Genomic DNA, 20072 nt, shown 5'->3' with positions numbered 1-20072 from the left:
AAAGGCTTCTCTCTTTGTGTTCTCTTTCCAAAACTTCAGTAAGAACAGAACTTTCTTTGTAGCAAAGAACAACTAGAAAGTCCCGTGCAAAGGTTATTTTCAAAGGAGAAATCTTTCATTCTATGTGTCCTGTAACAGTCAATATTGTGGCAATTTCTTTTCTTCTTTAAACCTTTTCCTGACCAGGCTCTTTAACATTGTCTGTGCATGTTGATGGAAAGCAGAATGTGCCTAAACAGAAAATGTGACTGCACTGAAGGAATAAACTCAAGTTTGGGGCAGCTGTAAGGTGTGAGGATTTTCCATTTGGTCTTCCTGACTAGTAACAACCTTGAGGAAGCTAAATTTATAAAACTTCCATTGTTTCATCCATATTTTTGGGAAATTGGGGAACTTTTTGTGTGCACGAATGAAGTTATTGACTGTTACTATTATCTGATCCACTGCTGTATAACTTCTTCAGTGGGTCAATGGTATTTTCTGTCAGGAAGGGTGCAGAGGGGGTCTGCTTAATTTCACGTCCTGGGTCCTTCAGCAGCTGTTGCAATTCCTCATCTTCAGCAATTGCACCGTGCTTAGTCCTATCTGCGCTCTGGTTAAAGCTCACCCTGTTTAGACCACTCCTATAGTTTCAATCCTGCTCATAGTTGATCTCTTCATTACCTACTTCATATTGCAGCTCTGCCCCCTCCCACGTTGTCCCTCACTGCATCCAGTATAAGCTAAGACTCATTTCTAGGTGATCTAGTGGCTTGTCCTTTCAACTATGAATAAAGCAGTATGTGCTTTACAAGTCTGCTGAGAGCTTAAAAATGCATTTACTATGTTTTTGTTTATGTCATATTTTGTTTTATGTCATATGTGTTGCTGGATTTTGAGACCGAGCCAGAGTACTGTAGGATAAGCGTATTTCTCTTGCTTTTGATCAACATGTACCTAAAGAATGTGGAGTCAGAGAGTTAAAATACTTGAGCAATTTAGTATATGTTTGTCATTTTTTACCTCCATTCAAACAAGTTCTTCCAGTCATTGTAGAATAACAGGTTCTAGGGCTTCATTTTGCATGTCAGTGGTAAGGTACAGCAGCAAGGTTCCTTTCTTACTCGCCTTTTTTTCTTGTCCAAAGGCATGGCTGATGGTTTAAGGTTATAGTTTTTGCACATTATTTCTTTAATGCAGGTGAATAAACAGGTGATTGAACAGAGAATTTCCTTTCACCATCTCTGTAGTGTAAGCAGGTGGTCTGGTGTGTGGGCTTCAGAAGCGAGGTAAGGTAGGTGTCACTCAGGAGTTGTGCTTGAAGGGAAGAAGGCCAGAATGGCCTCTTGTGAGGGGCAGGAGGGTGGAAGCTGAACCAGCCTGATCTTCCCAGTAACTCAAGGTAAAAAAAACTGGGAATTGTATAGAGAGATAGCTTGCCTAAAAGTTGTGGGGATAATTTATCTGAGAAGGCTGGTTTTTTTTCCTGAGTTTGGGGACAAGGGTTATGGCCCAAGTCTGTCTGAGGGAGATGTTGTGAAGAGGGAGGGGAGTGAACCTTCTGAGTCTGGAATTGGAAAGGAACGGTCTAGACTATCGGAGTGAATGCATGAATTAGACTCCTCATCTGTGGGCTAAAGTGGTCTCTTATTGTGTGGGAAGTGGGAAGATCTCCTCACCTTTGAGACTTCCCACTTGGCCTACAGAGTGAGTTTTCTCCTTGCTCTGCAGAAAGAGGACAGACTGCACGGGGTGAGCAATGTGGCAGGACCCTCTCTGCAGCCTCTGCACCAACGTGCATGGTGGGTTCTTCAGCCGTCAACATTACTGAGCTCCCACCTCGCTCTGCAGTGGAACCAGAGCCAAGTGATCGCTGTGCGATTAGGGACAGTAAGAGTCAGCAGAGCTGTTAGGTAGTTATCTGGCAGTAAAGGGAAAGATCCTGGGTTACCTGCTGAAGGTCACCTTTTCAATGGGAACTGAATCTGACTGTAGTAAAGGCTAATGGCTAGAGGCTTTCTACCTTTGGGGAAGCAAGCAAAGCCCCACTCAAGTCAAAGCAAGTATTTTAAAATGTCAATAAAGTGAACTTGCAGTAAAACTTGCTGTAAGATACCTGAAAGATTTTTATCTCTGATAAGTCTGAAAGGCTAATACAGCTTTCCTGGTTTTCTTGGACTTGCAAGAGTTATTCATTAGTCTGAGTCATAATTAGAGAGGAAAAAAAACCAAGCTTGAAGTAATTTTAATTCATTAATTTCAGACTAATTATTGCTACTAAATGTGGTCAAACTGATTCAGAGAGATGCTGAACTGTTCAGTGTGTGTGTAGTCCATTGCCTCTGTTATAAATGAAGGGGAATGGGATGGACTACTATGATATGCATTAAAATGAGATACCATTAAAGCAGTTATTAATTTATCATGTATATTATCTATGTAATTCTCCCCTGTTGTTCTGAAAAATCTCCATTCAGTGCGACATGAATGCTTCAGTCACGGTTTTTATTGGTTTGCTTGAAGTCCTTTTCAGAATAGAAGCCTAATATGTTATATTATGCATAAAAAGATAAATTAATTTCTGGCATAATTTGATTAATGCTGGAGTTGCACTATAACTGAACGAGCTCAACGGAATTGTTTGAGTGAAGACAAAGCATAGCATTCGCAAAGGTTTTACTCCAACTGTTTTCTTGTCACCTAGATTTGGAAAGCTTTCTTGGCAGAAGAATTTGTAACTAATTTATGTTGGTACTTAATAGCCAGGCAGCTTATTTTTAAATCTCTATTTTTGCTATCCCTTTCTGTAGAGCAGTTCTAAGAAGCAAGCCTAGTGCTAACCTCATTTTCTTGTCTGGGTAATGAGATACTGAGTGTATATACACAATACGTGTGCAGTGCAGCAGTTGGTGATTATGTTTTCTTAACCAGGGCTTCTCAGAGGTGCTTAATATTTCATCGCAAATTGCATTGGCAAATTAACAGTTCATCTGGCTAGTTAGATTTACTAGGGCAGATGGCATTTCACATGTGTGATGAGAACAGGAAGGAAACAGAGAAAAGCAGTAACGTAATTAGCCGTGTAAATGAGCCTCACAAGGTAAATCTCTTTAACCCCAGTGATAAAATGTGTTCTGTGCTAAAGCCTTGGATTACTGGTCCTGTGAAACAATGTGTGCAGCTGGTCAAGCCGAGATTTCAGAAGTAATCCCATTAATTTGAAAATAGAGGACACCACTTTTTATCACACCTTCCTAGCACTTTTCTATTTAGAACAGAAATCAGCCTCAAGGTGGTACTCTACCAATAATGCAGAAGAGAGTGTGGAGTTACCTTAGTTCAATTTTAAATAAAAACTTATTTGAATGCTAGAGGTGAGATGTTCTAGCTAGGGAGGAAAGGTGCTTCAGAAAAGCAGACCAAAATCACAGACTGAATTAAACGTGAGCTGAGGTGTCTCTTCACTGTGCTACAGTGAGCAGTGTGGCCGTACCTGAAAAGATGATGCTTGTGTTTACACAGTACCTGGCACAGGGCGTTCCCATGCTTAACCCTTAAGCGCTGCAGGAGTAACCGTGATTACTATCAATGTGCGTAAAACCTAATAGGGAGATTCTTGATTCTGCAAAACCACTAAGGCAAGTTTGTGCTTACAGATGTGTGGGTGGGTAACTGCAGGTAATATCACGTTCAGTTGTAGCCAAAATTATTTTTTTGCGGGAATATATCTGACTTCCACATCTAATTTGAAATGAATTAACTGGGAATGTGTCTCATCCAGTCGATACTGAAGGCTATTAAAATAGTAAATTCATGGCAAAGACTGGTCAATCACTGTTTGCTGCCTGGTGAGAAAAACACCCTGAAGCTACTTCTAAAAAATCATTACAAAGTAATCTAAGTAGTAAATCTTTATTCAGCAGGGAAATCTCACCTTCTGGAAAACTAAGGGAAAAAATCAGCTGTGTAATACTGGCTATTGTGCTATGTATGAAACCTGTATTATTCTCACTATTTAACTTACTTAATCCATGTGGGAACTTTTGGTACCTATTTTCAGGCTTTCTTGTTTATTATAAACCTAAAGGTGTTTTAGTTTCTGATGAACAGGCTTTAGAGCCTCTAAATTTCAGAAACACATTGAAAATGCTATTTTCTGCATCAGTTTGTCATAGTGTATTCAGGTTGATTTCTGTCTTTTTTTTTTTGACTGACAGGCTATAAATTATGGAAACAGTATAAATCAAAACTGTGAATCAGGAACATTCTGAGCAAGTAATCAGAGCAGTTTGGGTTTTTTTGATTTTGTTTTTTTGAAGTATTGGATGTTCTCATTGGATACTCAAAACTTGACTGGACATGGCCCTGAGTAATCTGCAGTGGGTGACTCTGCGCTGAGCCGTGGGGTTGAACTGGATGATCTCGGGCGGTCCCTTCCAGCCTCAACCATCCTCTGTTTCTCTTGAGTAGTTTTGCGTACGCATAAGACATCCATAACTATATATATGTATATAGATGTATGTAAAACTTGATGTAAAATGTTTTTTTGTTTAATTTTCATTTTAATTTATGATGGGGACAGACACTCAACTAGAAGAATGGGTAAAAACTTTTTATTTAACAGGAAAGGCTAATGCTTTTTAAATTTTATCTTGTGCTGATTCCCGACAGTAGGACATGTATCAAAGGAAGCTTTTGTCAATAATAAAATTTAGCTTTCTTACATGCTTCCTGGAAGCGCTTTCACTCTTCCATTAAATAATTTATAATAAAATGTCAGCATGATTGTAGGATAACTTTGGAATAATTTGGATCAGAAGGGACCTCCGGAGGTCATTGGGTCCAAGCCTTTTCCAAGATGAATCTCTGAGTTAGGAGCAGCCTGGAAGTGAGGGCAGGTTGCTGGGGACTCTCCTGCTTGGCTTTGGAGTAGCAGCAACGAGGGCGATGCCACAGTGTCCTGGGCAGTTGGCTCCTCTGTTTGATCACCTGCACGCAGACGGTCTGTACTACTTCACGCCACTGAGGATCACAGAAGCTTTTCCTTTTTCTTCCTTCCCATCGTATTCTGATTACAGTTAGTAGAGATTTCTCTTTAGCGGCTATTCTGTGGTGTGTTGCCACACAATGCTAAATGGTTGAATAAATATGTAAAGAGGAGGGTTATTTTAGCCCTTTTCTTCTCCTGCTTGCTAAAAGGCATCTAGCTGTAGAGAAAATTCATTGCATTATGTATTTATGTACCAACGTGTTTTAAATTTACTTACTTGGTAGGTATATAGATATAAACAAGAAGAAAGAAATGTTGCCTCCGATGAAGAAAAAAAAATGTCTAACAGCCAGTGTGAATTACATTTTTGGGGTTTACGCGGTTCTGCCTCACTTGGCTGTATACCTCCTTGCTGCTGAAACTCCCCGAGAAAACGGATGCTGCCTGGGGATGGGCTTGGTACAGGGAGGGCTCTGCTGATCCCAGTGTGCAAGATGTCTCAGAGCTGCAGTGGTGGATCAGTTGTGTGTTGCCCATGCAGTGGTGTGTGCCCTTTCCTTCAGTGGTCTCCTGACTCTCAAGGTACAGAGCTTGAAAGGATTTGCAGGGATCGTAACTCTTTTGTTCTTCCTGGGTGCTTATTCTACATATGTTTTGGGTTTACTTATGTTATTATGGGATTCAGCCTTATCTTCTAGCATATGTATGGTCTTTCCAAAATGAGGTTGCCTCACTGTAGAGAGAGTCCTTGATCATCTACTGCTAGCACTCTTTCTGTATTTTAGAATATACTTCCCGTCTGTGGATGATTTGTAGCTTGACACTCTTGGGATATGTTACAAGATGTTTTTTTTTTTAATGTTTTAATTGGCAGTCTTGCTGGCTGCAGCTTCCTTGCAGGGAGTACCTTCCTTGAAACAGCCTCGCTGTTGTGTGTTTTTTTTCCTTGGGCACGGTTTTCTGCGAAGAACTTTTCAGGATCTCTTCAGCTTGCAAATCAGTCATAGAATCATAGAATCATTAAGGTTGGAAAAGACCTCTAAGATCATCAAGTCCAACCGTCAACCCAACACTACCATGCCCACTAAACCATGTTCCTAAGCGCCTCATCTACACGTCTTTTAAATACTTCCAGGGATGGTGACTCAACCACTTCCCTGGGCAGCCTGTTATAATGCTTGACTATTCTTTCAGTAAAGAAATTTTTCCTAATATCTAATCTAAACCTCTCCTGGCACAACTTGAGGCCATTTCCTCTCATCCTATCGCTAGTTACTTGGCAGAAGAGACCAACACCCACCTCTCTACAGCCTCCTTTCAGGTAGTTGTAGAGCGCGATGAGGTCTCCCCTCAGCCTCTTCTTCTCCAGGCTAAACAACCCCAGTTCCCTCAGCTGCTCCTCATAAGACTTGTGCTCCAGCTTCGTTGCCCTTCTCTGGACACGCTCCAGCATTTCAATGTCCTTCTTGTAGTGAGGGGCCCAAAACTGAACACAGTATTTGAGGTGTGGCCTCACCAGTTCCGAGTACAGTGTGCTCCTTCCTAATGTGTTTCCCCTTCATCAGAGGAGACCAAAAGTTCAGTCAGTCACTCCTCCCAAACATCCAAACACTGCTGCTTTTACACAACCTAGCGTGGAGCATACCCAGAGCCGCTGATGCCCCTCTGAGGCAGAGGGTCTGCAGGGCTAGGGGTGCCCTTCTTCAAGTGCAGGATGTCACGGAAGTGGCCGGGAGCCACAGTTCCCAGCATAGTTCCCATAGGGCTGGCAAAACCTCAATAAGGGTAGACTGGTAATGTCCCAAAAAGGAGATCCATTCATTGCAGTTGCTGGTGTTTACTGAAAGAAACTGGTGTGGTGAAATGATATTAATGTTAAGTGGCACTATTTGTGTTAAATTCCTACTTTCTTTTTTTGATGGTTGCTGTATTTTGTCTATATTGTGAATAAGTTAGAAATGAGTGTGTTAGATGTGATGCTTGCACGCACAGCAAGTTGGCACATCTTAGGATTTCTGATTTGTTTTGGTGGTGTTGCATACTCTCATGCAAAGTCTGTGGGTCCAGAGATGAAAAAAAAAAAAAGAAAAAAAAGATTGCAATAATGTTGGCAAGAATAAGGACCTTGTTCCTTGTACCATTCAGTCAAGAAGTCATCGTTAACATGCTTGTTTTGCACGTTATCTATCTAATTCTGTAAATCTGTGCGTATATATATGTATGCATACATCTATGTACTTGTCATGAACATGAAGCAAAGCTGATACTTGAACTTTGTCCATGTAATTGATAAGTTTGGGATTCACTTTTAATAATGATGCTACGGTACAGAGGATGACCTCGGAAAAACCTTCACTATATTTCAGCAGGAATTGATTAATTGATAGATAACCTGGGTGTCTTCCTGTGAGCTCATAAAATATACAGCTGGTTAAAAATGTTGTTACTAGACAGGTTTATGGAAACACTTCTGTGCTTGCCTATCCTGTTGATGTCTGTTCTTAATTTCATCTTGCCTACCTAACAGTAGAATTCATACCATCCTCTTTCCCTTGTTTTTATTATTTATGTTGTTTAAAACTCTGGAATATTCTTGCTTATTTTCAGATCTCATCAGAAAAGTAGCACAGCAGAAGTTTGGAAATACACAGGGCGATTATCAAAAGGTAAATTGTCTATATGTATCTGCATGAAATAATGAAAACAATGACTTTGAAATTCAGTTTTGTTTCTAAAATACGAAATAGTATTTTAAAGCTGTAACAACAGGATGCAAGAATGAAATTTGTGAATGATGTGTATGATGGTTTCATACAAAATTTGGGACCAAAGCCTTTCAAAAAATATTACAAAGAAAATTTGATAAGCCACTGTAAAGAAGCTACACATAGTTAAGGCTCATTTATAAATTCTAGCTGTAATGTGATTGTGGTGTTTGTTGCACAAAGATTGAAGGCTCTTTGTATTGAAAAATACTGCTTTTATTTAAAAATGCTTAGAGAGAACCATTACTGCTCAGCTGTCATGTTAGCTTCAGCTGTTGTCCTCAGAAAGCTGAATTTACATGCTGGTTCTGGTGCCTTTGTAAAATGAAGTTTCCATAGCCTACTTATAGAGTATATTTTAGTTTACATAGTGTGCTAATCACATCAAGGGTATTTTCCATTCTCTCTTTAGGTTTGTGATTATCCTGTAACAGTTGAAATTCGTAGGGTACTCGGTAGCGAGATAAGATAGAACGTAGCATGAATCTGATTTTAGGCAGTTCTCAAGGACAGTACCCCATCTTTGAAGCAATGTCATAGGCTGAGTGCCTGCAACAGGAACCTTAACCAGGCCCACACAACGGACATGTTACTTTGTGTGAGCTACTTGCTCGTCGTCCCTGCAGCATGGTGTACCTGTCAGGAAGATGAGTATGGAACTTGGCATACAGGCACTGAGCTATTGCCTTGAATGAATCCATTCAGGATGACCTGAATGATCTTGGGATTTGAAGGGGGAAAGCCTTGCGCTTCCATGTCTTCCCGACAATGAAACTATCACTCCAGTAGCTTAACCTCTGCATGCCATCCAAGTATGTGGGTATTGCCGTTATGCTGCATCAAGCGGCTCTTGGCGATCCCGTATTCTTGTTTGGTGGGGGTGTGAGAGAGTGGTGCATCACAGATTGTGCCTGCACACCCAGGGAGGAACGCAGGGTGGACTTTGTTGGCAGAGTCTTTGAACAAAACCATTAGACCGCAGGCGGTATACATGAGTGCAAGTATAGTACTTAGTAACTACTATGTAAGTCATGAGAAATTTGAGACTAATGACAGCTGTAATCCTGCATAGTGGAGACACTTGGTAAAATACTGTGTGATTATAGGGTGGCAAATACAATATTAGGCATGCTTAGGAAGTAAAACAATTATAGGCCATTTATAGGTCCTAATTTTCACCTGAATACAATGCAAAACTTCAAAACAAATTTGGAAAAGGAAAATCTGTCAAGACAAGTAGAGAGTCCCTCAGAAGATAGAAGCATCAATGAGAGGTAGCTGTGAAGAGGCCAACATGGCTGTAGATGTGCCCCTGGAGGAATTTCCAGTGGGGATAGGGAAGCGTGAATGTCACTAAAGGGTGCAGGTAAGTAGTTAGAAATGTTGTCTGTGGTTTTGATCACTCAATTTCAGGGAGAATGAACTCAGAGCAGGATAAGTTCAGAAAGTGTGTATTAGGATGATTTGGGAAACACACAGGTCTTCAGAGGAGACTGGAAGAGTTTGCTTAGCTTGGCAAAATAATTGATTTGGGGGGTGATTACTCCTTATAAATATATATGGAGAGGAAACACTGGGAAGAAAAAACTGCTATTTGGGCAAAAGATGGTGCTATCACAGAAGCAAAGGGGCAGAAATGGGCCGTGTGTACATCCATGTAAGACGACTCACTAGTTCACCAAGCATTGGGAACAGCCCTTCAGTAGCGAGAACAGGAAATCTGGTTTTGATATTTATCTTGTTAAATTTCTACTGTTGTTACTCTGTATCCTTTTTTTTCTTTTTAACCTATTTGTAAAATGTGTTAGTGACCCAGGAGGCCCTTCCCACTTCTGTGCTGTGTATGCCTCTGTTCCCAGTTGGACTTTTACCATCGACATCTCCCTGTCCCCTGTCAGGGACAGCAATCTGCCAGGACAGCCCAGCAGCTGAGCACAGCTGCTGTGCCTGCTCAGGGCGAGCCAACTCGGTGCTGCTGCCATTGCTTTACTTCTGCTGGGAGACGTGCTTGCTTAAAACGTTCAAAATCATACTTGATACCAGATTTTTAAGGGAGGGTAAGCATTTGTTTTCCTCCCATTAAAAGTGTAGTTCCAAATATGATTTTGAACATTTTAAGCATATTGTACAATAGACGTTTCATAAAGATGTATGGGATCCTGAAAAAAATTCCTAAAACTTGAGAATATTTCTGATTCTCACATATCAGACTTTGGGTTGAGGGGTCTTGCTGTCTTTAGCTTGTCTGCTTCCCTTTTCTGCTTATGAGACAGGGGAGAGCGTTATCAGCTGTGAACTTGTCATACAGAGATGAAGGGGGAAAAATACAAGAAATTCTATTTCCGTTGTGGAGACAAAGGGGAAATTGGGTTCTTCTGAAATTCCTGTCATTGAATATTTAGTTTTCAGTGTTTTCCTGAAATTACAGATAAGAAATCAGTTAAGAACCTGATAAATAGAATTCTTCAGTCTTTCTTGAATGCTTTTCTTTTTTACTTGTGAATAATTTAAAATAAACCTCTACAAGATTAGTTAAGGTCCCAAAACTGCTACTAAAACTGCTGCTTTTATACCAAAATAAAATAAGCATTGAAAAGAAAAGGTTAGTCAGGAATATCATAGGTCAGTTATGACAGGTGGAATTTGTGAAGAAATCGCTAAACCACAAAGTAATGCAATCTCTGGCCTTCTGTCCTGAGAGATGTGTTGGGAATTATATGAAACAGATGCTCAGTGTAGAAATAACTGGTCTGTTGTTGGTTTAAGATGGAAATATTTGTTGGACAAATCCTAGATTCATTTCACTTACCAAGGAAACCAGAAATTATCTGCTATGTATTTTATTGTGAATAATTTTCCATAATCTTGCTTCTATACATTATTTTACTTTAGTGGCTTTGTATTATTGTTTCTCTGTTGTTAATTGTTTTGGTCATGGTTAATTGTTCATTATTCACGTGATTTGTTTTTGTGCATGCTGCCCGTGTGTTATACACATTCTCCATTTGTTTTGACTTCCACAGCCAGAAAATGTTGTGCTGACTCTTCAGGTAATGTCTTATGGTAGATGTACAGCTTTGAAAAGAAACTAACCATGTCTGTATGCACTACTTCTGTTAAAACATCCATAACTATTTTTAATGTTACTTAAAATGTGTTTTTCCATCTAACCTATTTTAAAATTTCTGAATTTATCAAATAATTTCTGAAGTGTTCAGCTAACTAGAAAACAATTCTTTTGCAAAATCTAGCCAAGTTCTTCTTCCAAGCGTCTAGTTTGTATTCTTCAGAAGAGCTTTTAACCAGCAGTTGTTAATAATAATTAAAAAAAAAAGGTTTCATCCTAGAATTGGTAATTAGGTCAGAAACTTGCAACTCTGCTAATGGTGATGGTTGCTGTATTTGGATCAGTTGGTAATTAGGGATTGTGAAGAAGGGCATCAGCAAAGCTGGAACTGGAGCATGATTGATAGCTTGTGAGAAACTGTAACTTATTTTGCAGTACGATACACAGCCTCAATTTCATCCTGTTACTGCCAAGTTGCTCTTGTGCTGGTGGATTAGTAAAACAGAAGAGGACTCAAAGTACTAGTGTGAGAATTAGTTCTCCTAAAATTGGGAAAGGAAAGTAGAAAAGCACCATGCTGTCTACCTCTGTGTGCAGACACCTGTCCGGTCTGGTTCTGGATGTGTTGGCTTGTGTTCGCCGGAGAGGGAAACAGCATGGCCAGCTCGCAGCTTGTGCCCTGGAAGCCATGTCACCTTGCATGAGGCCGTGCCAGGGCTGCCTGGCCCAGCTTCTCCGTCCTGGGGCACTTCCGCTGCTTCCAGTGTAAAAGCTCATTAGGGTATTGCATTGCATCGTTCCCTTTCACTCCTTCCAGCTTTTGAAAGCGTCCTTTTGGTTGCTGCTGCTTTGCTGTTTGGCAGCAGAATAAATGTCTTTACCTGAGAGAGCTTAAAATCCACTCCTCCATGTTTTCCAGTCCCTAAGCAGTTTTTACTTCAGCAGTTTGGAGAAACCTCTGCCATTGCAATCGATCATCCAGTGAAGAACTTCCCTTTGCGGTTCATAAGAATCTTTACACTCATAACTGATTAAAAAGGAGAACAAGCTAAGCCTCCCTCCCCCCTCTCAGATGAAGTGTTGATCTAGTCAGCCTTGCTGACGTTTGTGGAGCCTTTTTGGAAACAAATGTGAGAAACAGTAGATTTGTGGTCCGGGAAATCAAATGTGTTCATTTTTAACCTATTTTAATTGCATCGATTCACATTCGTTTCTTGTGAGCGTATTTCTCTCTTAGCACTCACTCCTGTAGTTTACCTACCTAATATTCTAGCTAAATAATTATTAGTGATCAGTATCTACAATGTTATGTATCTTTTTGTTAGAAAAGTTGTCAATAATTGACAAAATACCCCAAGTCCGTAACCTCGGTAACTTAGTAGATGGTTTAGTCTAGTTTGATTTTTAATTATTTGCTCTATATTGATTGCAGTTACTGTGTGATACCTGCTATTACCACTATTTTTGTCTGAATTACAGGCCATCTACTATGAAATCGGTTTTATAGTCTCCGCAGCCTTGGGATTGCTATTTATTTTGTTACTGCCTCTTGTGGGACTTTGCTTCTGTATGTGTCGTTGCTGTGACAACTGTGGTGGGGAAATGCATCAAAGACAGAAGAAAAATGCTGACTGTCAGAGGAGCTGTTTTGCAACATTTCTTTTTGTTGCTTCTTTAATAATAAGGCAAGTGTAATAAAGAGAACAATATGAAGCTTGGTATAGCACTAATTTTGCAGTGTCATGACAAATAATGTTACTGTATTAGCCTACAGGTGCAGAAATGATTGCATTAGACTAAGTAATATTATTGCTTATTAAAGAAAATATGACTGTATTATAAAAATGCTGCTACCATTGCTATCTACAGGTCATTATGTACTCACTTGAGAGGAATGTAGGTGTGAAACAAAAAAAAAAAGCTTGGATTTGGCCAATGAAGTTTTTGCCAGTCTCAAAATGCAGAATGTTGCATTAAACTTATGAACTTATGATACTGTGTCCTATGTTCAGTTACCATCCCATAGAGAACTTTCTGCTTTGTTCTTGATAGTGTAGTAGTGGTGAGAAAAGCAATTGTGTGACCTCCTTCAGTATTTGCTGTCCTCCAGATTTTCTTATTGGTTCAAAATAATGGGTTTTCTTTTGAGCACTGAGTTGTTTAAACTATGCATGCACTCACTGTGAAATTCTGGAGTTTGGAGACATTTTTGCGCTGTTAGCGTTGGGAGCATACTCTGGTTCTGTGCTGGGTGTGTAGTGGGTGATGAGGGACTACAATCCAGACTTTTCTTTTACCTGCAAATGCTTTCAAAATATATTTTTGCTTTCAGGTTCTTTATTTTCCTTCAATTTCTTCATATTTTTACCTGCCTACTATCCTTATTTTGTGATTATATTTCAAAAGACTTGATTTTTTTTTTTATCTATACTGTGTGACTGTTCAGTCAGATGGGGCATACTGTGTCACTTCACTGTAATCTAGAATTTTTTTTCTTTTTAAAACTGTTTGTTATGACAAATTGAGACCTTGCCTATGCTCAAATGTAGACCACACTGATACCAGGTATGGGAACATGCTCTTTTCTCCCAGGCATCACTAACAAACATGACACTTAAGTATTCTGAAGACCAGAAAGCCGAATGGTATTGTACGTGATAGGTGCATCCCTGCCATGATGACAGGACAAAAGTTCTTCATAGTACAATGGTGCCTCAAAGAAAGTAAGTTATTAAATTACTTCTCAGCATGCTGAAACTGAAGGTAGCTCACAGAGCTTGCCAGCTATCTTTACACCACGTTGCAGGATGCTGTGTTGCAGGACACTATGTTCTGGTTACAACGGCTAAGGAATGTTGCCTGTCAGCAGAGAAATTAAGAGATTGTCCCCCTTATTGGTCTCTTTAACTTGTGCATTTGCTGCCAGCTATTCTTTTGGTATTAAGCATACCCAGCGTTGGCAAATGCTTCTTCCGAGGTCATGCCTGGGAAATAAGTGATCCCTAGTAACGTGCTTTCCATGACTAGGGAAACTGTCTCTTTAATTCATCCTTTTTTTTTTTCCTTTTGTATAAGACATCAGGAGTATCAGATGCTTACCCTGAGGGAGGGCTTGGCCTAAGCTCTGTCTGCAGGTTTCCACAGGTGGAGATAATCTCATATGACTCCCCGGCTAAGTCTCTAATGCTGTGCGTGCTGTGCAAGGCAAGCTAGGACTTTACAGGGCTAATATTACTGACCCCTGCCTGACTGAGTGCTCGGGTCTCCAGTACTTCTCCATACAAAGCAGGATTCTGCTGCCCTTCCTGGATCGTCTTTCACAAAGGAAGAGAAGATGCCATGCCTGGATCTATTTAAGCCCATGTCAGCTTGCTTACTGCTGTGCTGAAACACAAAAGGACAGTCTTGTTGATAGCCATTGCCCCAACAAAAAAACTGGAGAAAGCCTGAGATTTACTTACCACTATTTCTCTATTTCTTATACTATACTCAGACTAAGTCTCCTTGTGGATTTAGTCTCTACTTTTCCCCCAACTTACCGTGCAATTTCATCTCCAGTGGAAGATTTACCTATAGTTGTTCTTCCCAAAACCACACATCTCAAGGACTGTGCCACAGGTGCATGCGTAAGCTGTGACAATAATCAAAAGAATTTAGTCCTGTGCAAGTAAAATGCTTATGGCTACTTGCAGAGACAGAGCCAAAAGAACAAAAACTTGAATGATGTCCGCTAATACAGGGTTACATCAAGATGTGCCATGAAATCACTGAGGTGGGTCCTCTCATTGTTCAGGTATAGTTTAAAGTTCATGCAGCACTGGGGGCCTCCTTTGGGAGTATGTCTCTCAGACCCCTGCCAGGTGACTGGAACGTTGTAGACTCCTTCACGAAGTGCTGTGCTGTTTCAGATGCATTTAGCAAGGCACGCATCCATCAGAGTACCCTGAATACACATCTCTGCCAGTGGAGCTTTGCTTTAAAGGCCCTCCAGTGGACCATATGTGTGGACAGCTACTGGAGGGAATGGGAAGGATTTCTAGAGGATAGACTTCTTCAGGACGTACCGTCTAAGTGTATGTTCTGCATCTTCTCTCCATCTCTCTTGCAGTGCCAGCTGTTCTGGGGTTCTCTCAGTCAACAGATTAGAACTTTGAAGAGCAGGAAACATGAGCCACTTGGGTTTGGGGTTTTTTTTGTTGTTGTTTGTTTGGGGTTTTTCTTTGGGTTTGTGTGTGTGTGTGTGTGTGTGTGTGTGTGTGTTTGTTTTTTCCAGTCCTTGGTATGGAAAGATGGGTCCAAGCTGTCTTGTCTTGGCTGGGAAAGACAGGTCAAAGGCATGGTAGAGAGTATTAGTAGGGGAAAGACGCTGAATGCGGAGCTTGCAGTAGATTGTGTGTATTTAGGCAACAACTCTTGAAAACTTAGGTAGTTAACTCTTGAAAACTCTAGTAATGGGGATGGCTTTTCTATGTGTCAGCATGCAAGTTCACACTGACATATATATGCTGGTAATGTAGATTTTAGAAGATTTCAGCAGATTTTACTCATGAGGAACACTATTTCTTCTCACTTTTCCACTGATACAGTGCTCTGGTAATTAAGATGATTAAGGATGATTAATACTAAGTTTACTGGAATAATATGTAAAGGAAACACAAAGATGACAGATTTTATTTTTTTTTTTTTAAGAAAAAAAGTTCTACCTAGATGTGGTCTCTGAAGGTGAGGTGTATGTGGGAAGTATGCTTTTCTCAAGGAGAGGTGTAAGAAGCAAGTCTGAAGTCTTGTGATTATGTACACAGTTGTTTATCTTAAAATGAATAGCCCTTAAGTGTCATTTCCAGTAGATGCATTTTGTGTTTGATATATTTCTTTTGGTAGATTGAGTCAGAAATAGATGTAGTGTTTTTGGTAATTCACAGGTTTTATACAAGAATGTTGTAATACAAAGTAGGATTCTATTGCTAAAGAACACAGGATGTAGAAATAATCTGTCAAATAGGTAGCTGAGTAGGTTTGATATTCCGAATTTATCATTAAAACAATTATGTGCTTTTCTTCAAAGGTTAAATAGAGTTTAGGGACAGAGAGCTGCTATTTCGTTTTATTTCCTAATCATCTGCAAGCTTAGGCAAACACACATTTTCTCTGGGAAAGAAATGTAATTTCGTTAATTCTTCTACATCATAAAGACAAGGAGGGGACATTTATTTTTTAAGAAAGCATACATTGCAATACCAAATGTAATACTGGTAATAGAAAGTGTCCTGGCTATTGGATAGAAAAATACGTAGTCAGTTTTCTGTCCTTCCAAGAGAGCTTGTGTTATCCTCAACTACAAGAAAGAACTTACGTTACTGTGTGTGAAGCTAGGGAAAAGCAAGTCTGAAGGAGGGGAATGATACTTGGTATCTTGGTAAGCACCTCATGCAGGTTTGATAGAGGGCCTCTTGGCTCTGCGAGATTGGTAACGCGTGTTGTTCAGAACCTGGGAATCGGCATTACCTGGAAGAATTGGTGAAAAAGTTGGTATGGAAATCTCTAGCCCATTATTTTCTTAAATTCATTAGCTAGTATTGAGGAAGGTAGCATTTCCCCAGTATGTAGATCTGTTCAGGGTTGGTTTCTCCTCTGTGACTTGGAAGTTTTTCCAAGCACAGCTGAAGGAAGAGCTTGGGTCCTTCCCCCCGCCATCTCCTCCCCCCCCGCCCCGCAACTGGATTAGTAACATTTATATCTGTCTGTGAAACCTGACAAGGAATTGAGTGTGGAATTTCTGACTCCCGAAGAGACTGTTTAAACAGTTCTCTAATCTGTTACAGAGGAGGCTTGTCCTTTTTATTCCTGCTTTATGCCTCTCTCCTTGTAGCTGCTTATTGAATGTTGACTCAAGGCTCAGTTATATAAAAAATAGATTTTTCCTCTCATGTTGTGTATTTGTTTAGTTACATTTAGAATGTAGTCGTAGTCTGAGTGCCTTGTCTGCTTAAAGCATCTCCACTATCTTGTTTCCTCCTACTCTTCTATTTAGGAGACTGAAGAGAAAAATGCTCGTGCTCAAGTCTTACAAAGTACTGTTTCTTTAGCTTCCAGTTGACCTTTCTGTTCTGTGAGCATAACATTGAAAGGACATAAAAATGCTGGCTGTCCAAAGAACAAGGTGGTTGTTATAAACTCTGAACCGCAGAGTGATATACAAATGTTTACTTTTCCTGATAGCTTGAGATAGTTTGTCTTCTGATTTTTTTTAAAAAAAAAAGTTTTTAAAAAAATTACCATCACTGTAGAGAAAAAGTAGTAATATATTGCATGTGTCCAAAATGAAACCGCTTACTTCTGCTTATGTTGAAAGTTACTCAGTTTCTTGGCATTTTATGAATTCTGAGTTCTCATTCCATGGGTGGTAGCTGATGATAATGGCTGCTTGAGTGTTGGTCATAGTGGAAATAAAACCATGGCATTTGCTGTTAGTTAAATAAGTAGTAAGATAAATGTTGATGTCCCTTTGTTCATTAGTGACTTCTGGGAAGGTAGTTAACAGCCAGTTTTGAAGACATAGCTGTGAAACTTTGGGTAGAGGAGCAACCTCTTTATGTCAAACTGTCCTCCTGTCCTGAATTTTTTTGGATATTGGGAAAAATGTTAGTGAAGCAATCCTAATAGACCAGCACCTGTGGAGTATACTCTTGCCATCTCTCCCTTTATCATGCTCTGAAATCAGAATTTTCCTACTGAGAGTATTTGTCAGAGCAGTAAAAATTCTTGTACTTAAGACCAGTTTTGCTGGGAGAACAAGCCTTTACCTTGTTTGGGAAAGCTAAAATAGAAAAAGCAAAATAAAGATGAAGGTTTGGTTTTGGATCACTGATAAGAGGAGACGAGCATCATCAGGGTGTTTGCTCTTGTCTTGCCAGGATATGCAAATCATGTTACTCTAGGTGCCCATTTGCTCTCCACCATCTCATTTCTCATTTATGTGGCTGTATTATGGCTTCCTTTGAACATACATTCTTTGGAGCAAGAATTATACTTACCATATATATTTTGCCCAGTAGGGAGCCTGGTATGTATTTTCTCTAAGTCTTATTTAAAAATATTAGTATTTAGGTGGTCTTGACACCCCAGCTCAGGAAGTTTGACAGTCTGGGAGGAGTACAGTACCATTTGTGTTAGTGACTCCCTTCTGTCATTTGGATATCCGTAATGGCCTTTCAGATGCTGCCTCTCTAGTATTGAGCTGTTGTACTACAATGCAGAATAAGAGACTGAACAAACGTGCCATCCAGGCGTTCCCTGTAATGCACCTGACTCCAGCCCGTAGGCAGTATTTTGCCCTTTGGGGATGTGTCATGCCTGTGTTGAGTGGATCTCTGCTGTCAGTTAAATCTGTGGAAAGTTAGTGCTTTACCCATCAAGTGGGTTTGTAGTCAGCCTGCTTTTGAGGCTATTACCGCTCCAATGATTACTCTTGATGTTTCTGGTACTTGTCTGCTTGTTGTGAATGTGAGATGTTTAAAAACAAAAAGTCATCCTTCTGTTTAAGTCTATTTTACACCTAAACTAAACAAAATACTAGGGATCATGAGAGAGCTTTTGAAGCCTCTCATGGGACTTTTAATTGCCTTTTTACTTACTGTTTGTGCAGACCTGCCGTGCTGTAGTTAGAATTTTACAGTGGGGAATGATCAAATAGAAAATAATCAACAGCAGTGCTGACTGGAAGTCTAGTTCACTTTCTACCTTTTGTTTTACTATCTTATATATTATTTGCTTATATATTATTTTAGCATTAATAAGGACTATTCTTGTGCTTTTAAAAGATCTATGCAATTATGTGAATAAATTGGGCCATTACGAGTAAATGTTGCTGAAGTTTTCAAATGTAAAATATTTCTTTTTACAGTTATTTTATGAGCATTTGCTTGTAACTGTGTCAAGGTTAATGATACTTGTAAAAGAGCCTAACATTTCTAAGTCTTGTACAATTTACCTAGGCTATACACATTTTCTGACAGTATCAGAATGGATAAGTAGCTGTACGTTAATAACTTCTGAAGACTTTGGGTTAACATCGCTTCTTTTCTTCCCTTCTTTTTTTGAATTAGTAGTACAATATCAGCCCTTATGGCTAATTCCTCTACTCTGCCTCATGGTGCATGTGAGAACTTGTAGTAACAAAAAGAGAGTGTGTAAATTTATGGAGACCTTTATTTTGATAATGCTGGCTTTTTTTGCTGTAATTTTTTGGTTCTGTTTTGTGTCAGAATGGGCATTTACAGTAATAAAGAAATATTTTTTATCTGTATTTTTTGTAGTGTTGGAGTGCTCTGTGCATATGCTGCCAATCAGCATTTAACTAACCAAGTCCGAGGAGCAAAGAAACTGGTTAACAGTAATTTTAAAGATCTGAAAGTTTTCCTTAACGACACTCCAGCGGTAAAGAATTTTTTGTTTATGGGGAATGGGGATGGGAGGGAAGAGGTGTAAGAAGTATTGCAGCAAATAATTTGTTTCTTTCTATTTGGTATAAATCACACCTGCAGTATTTTGTTTATTCTTTGGGTGTTAGTCTCACGAAGTAGAATAAATGATGCAAGGTAATACACTTTCACGTAGCAGTAAATGTTTGGGAGTTATCCTGATGGATCAGCATTCTTTGAGCAACTTTTGAGCTGAAGTACGCTGCGATGATGCTTGTAGGCCCTTTTCCTCCTACTGAACCAGTGTAAATCGCTAGCAGAAGGTGAATCATTTGGAAAAAAATATGGTTTTAAAAGGCATACATATAAAAAAAGATATTACATGAAAACTTGGATTCCTTGTTGCTTTTTCCTGTTTCCTTGTATTTTTAACTTACTTGTATGTGCTCTGGGAGTGAGCTACAATAACTTATTTTCCAGAAGTATTCTTGACTGGTTTTTTTGTGTCATATCGAACAGGAAAAATTCTCTCCTTTCTACTTTCAGACTTTCCTTAAAGTCCCAAAAGCAGTCCTCTGGGTATCTTTTTTTTGCATTGAAAGAAAAAAAGAAATGCTAGTAAGGAAGACTTGTAAACTTTCCCATGTACAAATTTCAATTCTTTATGGATTAGGAGGAAAAAAAGTGCAACAGTCCTATTATCTTGGCTTCATTGATTTTAATTAATTAAATTGACATGTGACTTGCACGTGACTGATAAATTAGAAATAGGTGGAATTCACACAATTATGTGGGATCCACGAGTACGGTAGCATCCCAGTCACAGTAACTCTGGGCTCCCATAACCTAAG

The 20072-nt window shown here is 39.5% G+C and overlaps 1 protein-coding gene across 1 annotated transcript in view; it reads left to right on the top strand.

The window, feature by feature from the left end:
* PROM1 (prominin 1) overlaps nt 1–20072 on the top strand; it is a 56114-nt gene that overhangs the window by 9481 nt on the left and 26561 nt on the right. The window contains exons 2-4 of the mRNA XM_075149212.1: nt 7577–7635; nt 12281–12486; nt 19117–19237. Of these exons, the coding sequence (XP_075005313.1) occupies nt 7577–7635; nt 12281–12486; nt 19117–19237 (386 nt within the window). The remainder of the gene's footprint in view (nt 1–7576; nt 7636–12280; nt 12487–19116; nt 19238–20072) is intronic.

Source organism: Calonectris borealis, chromosome 4 (assembly GCF_964195595.1).
Source record: "Calonectris borealis chromosome 4, bCalBor7.hap1.2, whole genome shotgun sequence".
NCBI classification, from domain to species: Eukaryota; Metazoa; Chordata; class Aves; order Procellariiformes; family Procellariidae; genus Calonectris; species Calonectris borealis.
The sequence above is the reverse complement of the archived record's forward strand: the minus strand, read 5'-3'. Positions and strand labels throughout refer to the sequence as shown.